At 45.2% G+C, this 12,493-nt stretch overlaps 1 protein-coding gene across 3 annotated transcripts in view; it reads right to left on the reverse strand.

The window, feature by feature from the left end:
* Positions 1 to 12,493, reverse strand: part of TTYH3 (tweety family member 3) — a 72,536-nt gene that overhangs the window by 16,139 nt on the left and 43,904 nt on the right. For all 3 annotated transcript variants that reach the window (XM_066560524.1, XM_066560523.1, XM_066560522.1), the window contains exons 3-7: positions 9,912 to 10,023; positions 9,076 to 9,296; positions 8,183 to 8,278; positions 5,627 to 5,699; positions 5,226 to 5,301 (exon numbers count right to left, since the gene is read on the reverse strand). In XM_066560524.1, the coding sequence (XP_066416621.1) occupies positions 5,226 to 5,301; positions 5,627 to 5,699; positions 8,183 to 8,278; positions 9,076 to 9,296; positions 9,912 to 10,023 (578 nt within the window). The remainder of the gene's footprint in view (positions 1 to 5,225; positions 5,302 to 5,626; positions 5,700 to 8,182; positions 8,279 to 9,075; positions 9,297 to 9,911; positions 10,024 to 12,493) is intronic.

Genomic DNA, 12,493 nt, shown 5'->3' on the forward strand with positions numbered 1-12,493 from the left:
GGAAGGCAGGATCAGCAAGGATTCACTGTGGTAGCACTGGCTTTGCTGCTGACAAGTGTGACACTCCACATAAAACGTGCTTCCCAAAATGGCTCAGCCAGCAGGAGCAGCTTTGCCCTGCACTGAACCCAGGCTGTGCTGCTTTAAATCCATGGCTACAACAGGCAGAGAAGCTGCCTTCAGGAGATCCTGTACTGCAAAGCCTGGAAATTAAGGTGCCTCCTGCTCCTTCCTCTTTCTGGTGCCCTCCATGCCACCAGAAAAAGAGGAAGGAGCAGGAGGCACCTTCACCTGTTTTAAACCTGGTGGAGGCTATCCTGTACATCACCAAATCTCATATTTCTGACCAGAAAGCAGCTACATTAATCCATCCTTTGCACTTTGCTAACAGCTCCAGGCAATTGCTTTCTATAATTATCTTTCTGGTGCATTTTCCTCTCAAGAAAAATTCCTAAAGGTTGATCTGAGTTTTGAAGCTGGCCTTTAGGCAATCTAGTTCATAGCAGAAGGGTTAGGCAGGGTCACATCTGCAGCTGCCCGTGCCTGCTGTAGCTAGCAGCAATCCTCCTGACTCACTCCTGGTGCACAGGCATTGTGGGAGCAGAAGGCAAGGGAGGGAACTACCTAAAATGCTTTATTTTTGCAAAATCTGTTTTTCCTAGAAAGGAAAGAAGAGCTTCCTACTAAAGACAGCTTCAGCTGCTAGAAGAACTTACTGCTTCTGCAACCATGGAGACCTACTACTCACTTCAAAGCCCAGCCAAAATGCAAAAATGGTATTATGCACCTGCCAAAAGGCAGTGAGGTCTGGAGAGAGCAACGAGAAAAAAAGATCCTAGCTCCAAAAAAAAAAATATCCTCACACCTAGACCAGCATTTCCCAGCTCTTCTTCATCTCTAATTGAACATTCTCTTAGCAGGGCTCATTTTAGCCAGATACCCAGATGAGGCTGTCTCTGAGGGTTCAATCACCAGAGAGAGCACCTGTGGTGTCAAAGGAGCTCTTTTGGCTGGAGCTCCTTGCCCAGGTAAGGTTCTCCACCAGGAGTTTTGTTTCCCCAAGGCACCAGTCTGACAGCAAAGGGAGGTGTCTGCATAATACTGAATTTCTCTGAGACATCCTATTCTCATAGTGGTAAAAGCAAAGAGCTTGCAACTCTCCCATTTGCCCTCCACTCAGAGCCCTTCTTTGGGCAAACTCTGTCCTGCAGTGCACTCTGGGCTCAGGTAAAGTCTGTGCAGAGCCCACTGCCCCAGCTGAGGCTTTGTCCTGATCTCACCTCTGGAGAGGAGGCAGAGGTGCTGATGGTGTCAGTCCTTTGATTCAGCCCTGGACTTGTGAGATTGCAGCAGGGGAGGCCAGCTGGGAGGGTGGGCACAGCAAGGACCCCTCCTGCTCTCATCTGAGCAGCTCAGCCTCAGCATCCAGCCTGGAGCACGGCTAAAAGGCTCCATCATTCATCCCCTGAGGTTCACAGCTCCCTCAGATGAAGGGAGTGCCTGTTCACCAAGCAGATTTCTGGGAAGAGAATCTGGAGAAAGCTCTTCCTGTTGTTTAGACAGATTGGGCCTTTTTATTTAATTTTATGCAACAAGTCATCTGATAATAACATAATATCAGTGAAAAAGAATGGGAATAGAAGATGGCCTCCTGCTATGAAAATGAACATCTTGGCTGCACCAAGTCTTTTTACTAGCAGCAGGAGTTGATTATACAGGCACTGTTCAATTCCATTGGCTTTATCTCAGTTAATGAATACAGGGTGAGTTAGGCACATACATCAGCCTCTTCTGCAAAATTATTTAAGTATTTGCTTCTCCCAAAATCCTGCATTAAAGTTCTTTGCCTCCCTTTCCTCCCCCCCATCATTTTTTTAATGCAGTACATTTTATCTGCAAAACAAGAACATCTCTTCTCCAGCTAAAAACATGACAGTAATAATGCACTTAATCAGATTATTCTCAGCTCCATTAATTTCACTTAGATTTGAAAACAGCAATTAATACATAAACAAGAATATTAACATACTAGTTGCTCAGTATTCAACTGAGTTATTTTTCTGTGAAAACTACAACCACTAGCAGCAAAACCACATTGCAAATATTGATGACTCAGTCCCAGTCTGAATGTCAGAGCATGGAGAACCTTAGAATACATTGTATGTAACAACAGCAACTAAAAGTAGTGATTGAAGAGAAAAATTGACCCAGCAGTACCAAACTTAGGATTACTGGTTGGTTCTTATATCCTTAAAATTAGATGGCAGCACCCAGCCCTGGCCAGAAGCAGATACCTCAGCAAGGCTCTCAAGCCAGCTTCAGCTGAAGTGATTCTCACAGCAAATTGTGATTCTTACACCTGTGATAACTCCCCATGGATTCTCCCTCCATGCCCTACCTGAGCCCCTCCAGCCACCCACACTCCCTTTTAGTGTGTCTATACCTTTTTTAGTGGGTCCATACCTCTTTTAGTGTACCTATACTGCTGTTAAAGCTGGAGAAGACCATCCAAAATGCAGAGATACCAACCCAGAGAGCCCAAAGCAGCAGAACCAGGGGCTTTCAAACAGGGCCTCCTCCTCTGAGAGGACAGCATGGATGTCCAGCTGCCTGTCCCTGTCTCCTGGAGCTCCTCACTCTCCTACATCAGGCTCAGCTGATCACAAATCAGCTGCTACAATTTGCAGCCAAGGGATACTAACACTTATCCCAGACTTTTAAAGAGGTTTTATTGGGATTAAAGTGTAATTGCCACACTGCAGTCCTCATGTCATCATTTTTCTTCCTGCTGAGCTGCAGGGGAAGATCTCAACATTGGGGACCAAGGGCTATTTCCATAACTATGACACAGCAGTGAAAACCCACATGGGAAGACAGAAGACTCAATCATCTCCCAATCAGCTGCCTGGTGCAATGGCAGGCTCAGAAGTTGGACAGATTTCCTTCTGGAGAAAGGAAAAGGGTGACTGGCAGCAGGAGCTGATGATGCTTTGTGAAGGCTGACCTAGAACAGAGACTAGACAGAGTTAAAGAATAAAGTAGGGATTTATTAAAAGGATATTTTCAATGGATACACCTTGGGCAGCACAAGAGCCCAGCCAGGGCTACACCCAAGATGAACCAAAATGGTCACAAAATGCATGACCAGGCACGGGGTCTCTCCCTGGGATCAGTTCTGCTCCATTTGCACATTGGAGTCAATCGTCCAACTATAGCTTTAGGTAATGAAGTCCCATCTTTCTTGTTTTTCTCTCTTTAGTTCACATTGTTTGTGCTCTTGGGCCTGAGATTTGGATCATTTGTCCTTGGTCCCCAGCTGGAGAAGGAATTGTTTTGTCTCCCTGCTCTGTGCACAGAGCTCACAATCCCCTGACATGAAGCTCAGACCCACACACTACAGCAGCCCAGAACCTGAAAAGAATAAAAGCTAAACCCTGAGCATCACAGACACACTCAGCCCCCACGGAGGGGCTGCCCTTCCAACCCAGGCCTGTGGCAGCACCTGCTCTTCCTGCTGCTCCCCATTTCCCTCAGAGCCATTCACTGTTATTTAAGGGGCTTTAACAACTGCTCCATGGTGGTGCTGCAGGAGCAGGGCCTGTATTCCCTGGGGGAGCCAACTGTCCCTGCTGGGGAATGCAGGAGCAGGGATGGAATGCCAGCCTCCCAATGAGCATTGATCCCAATCAATGGAAATCCACAGGAGCCCAGCACACAAGCACAGCTGAAATGGAGAAGCAGCACAAAGGGGCCTTTCTTTGGTTCCCCAGGGTCAATCTGATTGTTACCAAACACATTCCAGGCTAATCTGGGTTACCAAATTATCACAGCACACAGCTGGCAGCAGCATCACATATTTCCCCTTGGCCTCACTGACCCACTTGCCTCTTGAAGAGCCAGGAAAGCAGCCTGGCACCTGAAGCCACATCTTTGTCACCTTCACAGCCAAAGAGGATTTTCATCTTATGCTAAACACTCATTTTCTTCCCTCACTACATTTCTTTGTTGCCAAGAGAGTTGCCTGGCTCTATCCTTCCCACAAAATCAATAAATAAGGCACTCCAAAAATAAGATGTAGGGTTGTAAGATCAACCTGTACACACTCTTTTATACTACATTCTGCCTCCAGACATTTATGTTTTTTACTGTTCCCAATCCCTGCATCCTCAGCCATAGCTACCTACCTAATTTCCTACCAGTTGCACATTGAGAGACAGCTAAGCACAGACCTTCTGCACACACAGCAGAAGTTCTCTGGTTACACCAAATAAGGACAAGAAAAAACACAAGTCAGTCCTCTTACAAATCAGTGTCTTTGCCTATTTGTGTTTTACCACACACAGAACTACATAAAGGAACTATTGGAGGAGAGAAGGCAGAGAAAAAAAAGTCAACTTTGTAAATTAAGCAGCCAACTCAGTCCTAAAAATACTTTTTCTTTTCAGCCCTTATTGTATCTCTGCTGGCAGGCACCCAATAACCTTTTTGTTAAGCCATGGATCTGAATGCCATCTTTGCCCCACTGAGGTTCAAATGGGAGGCACCTCTCACCTCAGCAACCACTTCAGTCTAAATTAGGAGCAACAAGCCCCAAATACATCAGTGCTTCAGCTGGAAGCCACTGAGGTGCAGGCACATGCTTTAAGTGGAGCAGAATACACAAAGAAGTCAAAATGCTGCATTTATAATGGAAAGGGAAATTCAAACTTCTTTGTGGCTGTTTCCATCCACTTACCCTGCAAAGAGGATACTATTTACAGCCACCATTAAGAGAAAAAAGTTATATATCAACTGTTGATAACAGATATAAAAATAGGTAGGCTAGATTCAGGAATACAGACCTGAGAGCAAATTTTAAAAATGATAACTCAAGTTGCACACTGCTACTGCCACAGTTCTGTCACTTGGAGAGGAGAATAAGCCTCAAGAGTGCTATATTTAAAGGAAAATAATCTACTAATCTGGGGGCTTCTGTTATTCCATCTTATCAGTTATTTCCACCTGAAGGTGAAGGCAGGAGAAAGGTTCTGAAGGTGGTTCTCATGCATACATGAACACCTCTGACCAGAATGCTGTTTTTCCACAAATGAGCTCCACAAATTTAGTTTCCCACTGTATGCCAGCTGCTCTGTTTCAAACACAGCCTAAAATTCTCAGTCACTGCCATGCTCCTGTGTGACAGCTGGAGCTGCAGAGCCCCGTGCCAGAGCCATCCCAGCACTCACCAGCACTGAGCACTGCATTCTCTTCAACCACTTTGGAGACATAAGCATCAGGGTTGATGCAGAAGTCACTGGAGCCCTGGACAGATGGAAGACAAAAGGAATATCAAACACATCAGCATGAAAGAGCAGTTGGGCCAGGTTAACATCAGGGAACCTTCTATTCTAGGGGTGTTTCAGATGCTGAGGTCTCTCATCCCCATCCCCAGCAGCACTGCTTTACACAGCACAGCAGTGCTTGACTCTCACACCATGGAGAAGGAGCAGCTCTGCACTTCTCCCAGATGGAAATTGCTAGGACACTTAGATCAGGAGGTGCTGTAAAACAGGCACAGCACAACATTAATCTGGTGTCTGCTAAACCTGCAGCAAAGGGTGATAGGATTTGGATGTCAGCCACTCACCACAGCAACAGCCAGCTCCAGGCCCAGGGATCCCCAGCTGACAATCAGGGCAAACACCCCAAGCAAGCACACCCTGTGGGAGACAGACAGATGGCAGATGTAGCAGCTCTGATTTCAAGCAGTTCCTTTCACAAGATGTATTATTTGGAGTCCAAAGCAATTACCAAACCCAAGAAATTATCAGCCACTGACTGTATGTTCAGCTAAACAATCCTATTTTAGATGTCATGGACAGCAGCACCCAGAGCAGTTCACATCCAGCTGTTGGTTACTGCATCACCTGCCCTAGAGCTGCAGGGGAAGGGAGAAGTAGGGAAGCAAAGTTTGGTCCTGCTTCTAGCAGGGAAACCAAAGGCACAAAGCCTCAGAGGTGGCTGTAGGGGAGGCAGATTGGCAGGAGGTTCACTACAGTCCCATCACTTTCACTCTTCCCATTCTAGACTTCATTTTCCAGGTCCAAAGATACCCAAAGAAAAATGTGCTAAATAAAGAAAACCGCACAAAACCACACTGATGCAAAACTGGAGAAATCTCTCCTGTGCCTGCAATAAATGAAGTTGTTGGGTGTAAGCACCACATGGCTACAGATGGTGGGAGGGAACACAGCCCCTGTTAGGAGACCTTGGCTCCAAGCTGGTGCACCTGAACAGCACCAAGCATCCCACACAGCTCCAGGAGAGAAAGTCACCTGCAGGCAAACAGCTTGGAGCTGCAGTTCAGGTGCCCCCCACTGCCATGTGAGTCCATCTCTGCAGATTTGAAGCTCTGTTCTGACAGCTGGACCTCATTACTGACAGAAATCCTGAGATGTGTCTGCTGCCAAGCAGCCACAAGGCAGAGGGCTGGCAGAGCAGCGCTCTCAGTGACATTCAGGAGCACACACTCATGGAAAAGGCTTTTGCACTTCCCAACCAGCACATTAGCTCTTCACCCTTGCTGTCAGTATGAGTGGTAGAGATATTTAGGCTAGAATGCTCCTCAGCTCCCTCAGGTAAAGGGCTGCAGACTAATAAGCAGTTTCATTTTATCTGTTTCTATCTTCAAAGGAAAGAGACACTGGCTTGCTCTCTTTGGGATGCTTTTTCCCTCAAGCTTTGAAACATAAGTAGATCCCTTCCCACCCACACCCTGAACAATACAAAAACCTGTTCATAACCAAGACATTCTTTATTCAAACCTAGTACAACCCTCTCTGTGAGGAAGGGATATCTTTTTTCTGCTACATTTGTCTCACTGAATACTAGAGCTTTAAAAAAGTAAACCTATGGGTCTCCATTAAAAAAAACCCAACAAACTAGCCCTCAGTTTACTAACTTATTTTAATTCCAAATAATCCCTATTCTGTGAATGGATCTATGCCTCATCTTGCAGAAGTAAGGGAGTTTCACCAGACTGACATCTGTGCTGCACTCTGAAATGAGACACTAAAGACTTTGCTATGCCTTTTCCAAATGGATGCAAAAATTATCAGCCATGTATCAGCAAGGTTCTGTGGGTTTATGACATAAGGACACCACAGCTTTGTGCCTCCAGCTGAGCATGTTAATCAATAAGACACATTTGTTGTTTTACTTTAAATGAAGATGACTGGGTCAGTAACTGATTGCTTGGCTAAAAGATCTAAAACTGGCATTTCACCATCTTGCCTGGCTGTGATACACTTGTTTCTTTATGCCATGTGCTCCCTTTAGGGAATGCCTTAATATGAACTTCTGGCTAACGGGGAATGAGATTCTAATTTAAGCCCCAGGTCTGCCATCTGTGCATCCACTTGGACTTTTGTCTGTATAACCTGCCAGGTATGAAATCATCTGGTAAATAATAAATCTGGATACACATTCCAATTATTAATGGCACCACCACGAACCAGGAGAAACCCTTGGCCATGTCAGTAATCAAACTGTCACTGTGTTTATGATACCAGGCTCTTTGCCAAATATGCCAAGCTACAAGATAAGGAGAGGAAGAGTTTTTTCCTGTAATGGGGCATTTTCAGTGCTTTTGAGAAACAGACATGCATTAACATTGCAGTGCCATGGCAACAAGACTCCTTCTCATCCCTGTGCAAACCATGGCTTGTTCTCAGTTTAATGTTTCCTCAGGTGTGACAGCCCCAGGTAACAAGAGCAGATAGAGACACAGAAGGCAATGCTGCAGGTTGTGTAGGCACCTGCAATGCTTATCATCAATTAACAAATGCTTCCCAACTGCAGAGAACTAAGGGGAGATTTTTAAAGCCTGTCATTTTAAGGAAGGATGTTCACATTATTATCTCCCAGCAAATGGAGGCTTCCAAAGCCAGCCAGTGGAAAGCAGACAGCCTGGATGAGCTCCTCACCTTTGATTTTATAGCTCAAGAACCTTCCTGTGAACATCTCTTGTGTGAAACTCTATCTCCACACAGCTACACTCTACAATGTCTCTCTACTCAGAGGAACTGTAAGATGTTCAGTTTCAGATGTCCTTGATATCAGTTGACAACAGGGAGAGGTTCCCACTAGCAGGCACTTGCTTTCAGCTGACTTTCTTATGCAATGTCCCCAGATCAAGACTTACCCCATAAGAATGGCCCTGGAGTTTCTAATGAGCCCAAAGAGCACCAGCAAACATATCAGGACATTGAACAGGAGCAGGCCCAGGTATCCCAGCCACCTGCAGCAAACAAAAACACAGTCTGCAAAGGAAAACTGGTGTGTAAAAAGCACAGATCAAGAAGCAGTTGTGACTTCTGGGGAAAACAGAGTCCTTCTCTTCCCCAAAACCACCTCCAAAGATTAATCTCCAGAGAGCTCTGGGTATTTGTGGGATTGGAAGTTGAGGCAGGTAAAAGAATTTACACAACATGCTCAGCACAAACAGTTGTTGAGAAATGTCACTGCTAGTGTTTTCTAGTGTGTTGTCACATTCACTGGTCATCAGAGGAAGAAAAGGCATTGCAGCTTCTTGAACTTCCTAGATATTTGTCAGGAAATGCTTCAGTTATTTATTCCACATGTTTGGATAGAGATTTTCTTTTGTGGAATACAACTGATGCAATATCTTACTGAATATGTTTAATAAAAAGGAATGTTAGGCTGTGGAATTAACTTACAGAACTAGTGCCATTTTCTACTCCATTTAATGTATTCCTTATGCACTTATTAGGACAGAGAAGAAGCTATACCTGGGGCTGGTTTTTTTCCCCAGTGCTAGAACACAAACTACAGATTTTGTATATTGAGAATAAATTTCTCATCAGTTGGTAATAAAGATACTTAAGAAAAAAAAGCTGTGCATTTTGATTTAAATGGAATACAGTCCTGCTGTAAGAAACAAATCAGCTCTGTGGGCCAAGAGCACCTGCAGCAATAAACAGAGCCTTTGGCTCAGTCACCCAGAACATGCACATAATTTTTGCAAAACAGGCCAAAGCAGATGTTACAACCACTACAGTACAGCATGCTACACACCTGTACCAGTCATAGAGGTCAATCTGAATTGCCAGCTCCTCCAGAGACAGCTCGTCATTCTTCCAGAAGGGGATCTCAGTCGTTTGCCTGACCAGATTATCCAAGAGACTTTGTAGTTTCTGGACAATTTGCAGGTAGTCTGTCTGCTTCTTGAACATCTCCTCCAGGACGAGCAAGTTTGGTTCCACTGTTTGGTTCAGGGCCACTGCAGTGTCCAGTACCTACAGTGTGGGAAAGAAAATGGGGGATAAACAAATTTAAAACAAAAAAAAAAATTAAAGTACAGGAAGCCAAGGAAGTAAGAGGGAATTCATTCTTCCTAGCAAGTTATGGACAGCTTCCAGATTACCAGCCCTCTGTCTTAAGAGGCTCAGACTGCTTACCCCTCAAAAGCAACTTAAAAGCATCTGTAAGGGAGATTGTTTGCAGTGATGGCACCTCAGCTGAGCCTTAACACACGCACACATTTTACATCAGGGTTGCAGTATGATACCATGAAATTAGAGACAGCACAGGAACAACCAATGGTACCCAAATGCTACATTTTATTAAGATTTGTCTGCTTTGGCCTGCCTCCTCTCCTGGGTGTGGAGGAGAGAGCTGATCACAAGCTGTTTTCAAGCCTAGCAAAGAGAAGACTTCACTCCACAAGCCGCATTCGCTTTGTTATTTTTAGACGAGCGGAAGAAATCACCCCACCACTAATGGAAATTTTAGCACAATCTGAGCCCGGATACTGAGAGAAAACAGGAAGAGACTCAGGCACAGCCAGATTCAGGAGGAGAGGTGCTGAGTGAGGCTGCTGGTGGCCCCAAGGCCGTTTTTGGGGTGCTCACCCTGTCCTGCACGCCGGCCACGGTGCGGTTGGCGTGGCGCAGCGAGTACGTCAGCCGGTGGATGCCGTCGCTGGTCTCCCCATTCCCGTAGAATCCCACAGCAATTCCAGCACTGCAGAGGAAGAAAAGCACCAAAAGGCAGAGGTAAAGCTGAAAGGCAAGTGGGTAGCACAGGGCTGATGGCTGCAGAGTCATTTCCCACCAAAGGGAAGGCGCTCCCGCCCGCAGGGAGCTGGGGTCGTGCTGCTGCTCAGTTTGCACCTGTGAATATTCACAGCCAGCAGCTCTCCATGCAGCACCCACAGGGCCAAGAGCAGAACACAGCAAACACAAGCAGAACATATATTTCATTTATGGTAAAATAATGAAAATCTGTTAGATTACTGTTTGGGAGCTCAGAACCAGAAATCCAGCCTGTGGCTCCTGTGAGAGCTGCCATTGCTGTGCAAGATGCCCTCTCTACATGAAATTTTGTTACATTTTTTTTAAAGCAGGACACAAAGAGCTTGCTTTGACTGCTTGCCCATGGTGGTGATTCCTCCAGATAGATTTTCCATGCCCTCTTCTCTACCCTGTGAAATATCTATGAACATTATCTTGATTTATCTTCCCATTAGAAACATTTGTGTCACACTGATTTAGAGTACTGGGAAGGGAGGCATAATAACTTACTGGGACAAAAGGCTTATTTATTTTTAAAGCAAGCAAATTTCAAGCTTGCAGACACAATTCAACTCTAGCTGCTTAGCAAATTACCACCTATCAGCTGATTTTCTATAATTGTCCACACATATCAGTCTGCCCCAATTATGAAGTAAACCATATTAGCTTAAGCCTCACTTAAAGGAGGAAGATCCTGTAAATGAGTTGCAACCAGAGGATTATCTCATGCAAGTCAGCAATACCTCTTCTATGAAGACATCACTGCAGGAACTCACAGTTCCTCTCCTCAAGCCCATATTTCCTAATAATAGAGGAGGAAAGAACTTGTGAAGGGATGACACAACTAAACTCAGGGCAACCAAACCTTACCAAGACACAATTTTTCTGTTCCCATGTTATATTTAGCTTGAGAGCACCCAGGACCTTTTCTAGGAAGGTTCTCATGACACCAAGGTTGTGTTTGTGGCAGTGCAGAGGAAGGAGGTGGTGATGATCCTGTTGTAAATCTAAACTTATTCTGGATGAAACATTTAGTTCCTTCACAACACCTTTGTGTACTGTTCCTGCTCTTGCTCCTCTCCTGCAGGAAGACACATCCATTCCTCCTTGCCTAGGTTCTGCTTCAAAAGAGTGAGCAGAACAATGCAGTTCACCTGGTCACATTTCTCCTTGTATGTGACAAGAAATAGAAGCAAAGATCATAATCTGGAAGCAGATTCACCAGGAAAATCTGTGTCAGCCTCATGCTTTTTCCAGCAATTGAATCTCCATAAATTATAGAGAGCTTGGCCCATAAAAACCAAGGAGTCTTCTAGGGACAAGAGGCAGCCTTCACAAACAGAAAGAGAGGCAACAAGACTCCTTCTGTGTAACTATGTGACTAAATATTTAGCATTAATAAAAGGAATGTGCCTCTTTCTTCAGGAACACCATTCCTCAAACATTTTCCTAATGCAAATTACGCTGATAACTCAAGAGAGAAAAGCCCTCTGCATTCCTCTGGTTGCAGCTATTATCAGAGCTTGATAACACATGCCTGGGGTGCACGGGGGTGGAAGGGATAAAAAAGACACACTCCCCCCTCCCCCTGAAGCACAGAGATTACAGATGCACAGCTATGCCCAGGATAAGGCAACTCAGCACCCCATCACAGAAATTACAAAACCATGGCTTGGATTTCTCCTTATCAGAGCAAAGAAATTCACACAGACCCTTTCAGCCTCCTGAGTTGCAGAAAAAACTTAACAGTTGTTCCTACCATAGGCACCAAATAAATTCCAGAACATTCTGGACATTGAATAGGCAGATCTGACCCCTTTAATTAGCGAGCAATTTCTATTCAGCCTGTTTACAGCTACTAGAAGCCTATTCTTTCAGCAAAGACTTGGTAAGTGCCCAAAATCTGCTGCTTGGCTCTCAGTATTCCCAGCACAGTAGCACAGTTTTGGTGGGAAAGACTCAGAAACAGCACTCTGGAATAGCAGCAGGATCCTTGGGGATGCTGCACAGAGCAGCCAGTTTACTCACAGGTACCAGGATGAAGTGCTGGCAATACAAACAAGTGACTTTAAACTCGTTGCCCTGTTGGAGGCAGATCTATGCTGGCAGTTTTCCATAGGTTTCCCATCCTGCCCAGTAAAAACCACAGCTCCCACTGCCCTGCCCCTCCAGGCACAGCCACTGCTCCTGAAAGCAAACCCCGCAGCAGAACAATTGGGATAAAAGCCATTCAATCCAATAATAAACTCCTGTAGACATGAGACTCACACATGCACTGCAAATTACACATGAAGTGTTAATTATTCCATTCCTGCCCTGCAAAAGCCAGCTCTGCATTCCCACCCTGAGCTGGCAAGGACCACTTACACAGCCAGTCCTTCCCCCAGGAGCAGTTTGGTGGCTTTTCCTCTTCCTATCAG

This window comes from Molothrus aeneus, chromosome 16 (assembly GCF_037042795.1).
Source record: "Molothrus aeneus isolate 106 chromosome 16, BPBGC_Maene_1.0, whole genome shotgun sequence".
Lineage (NCBI taxonomy): Eukaryota > Metazoa > Chordata > Aves > Passeriformes > Icteridae > Molothrus > Molothrus aeneus.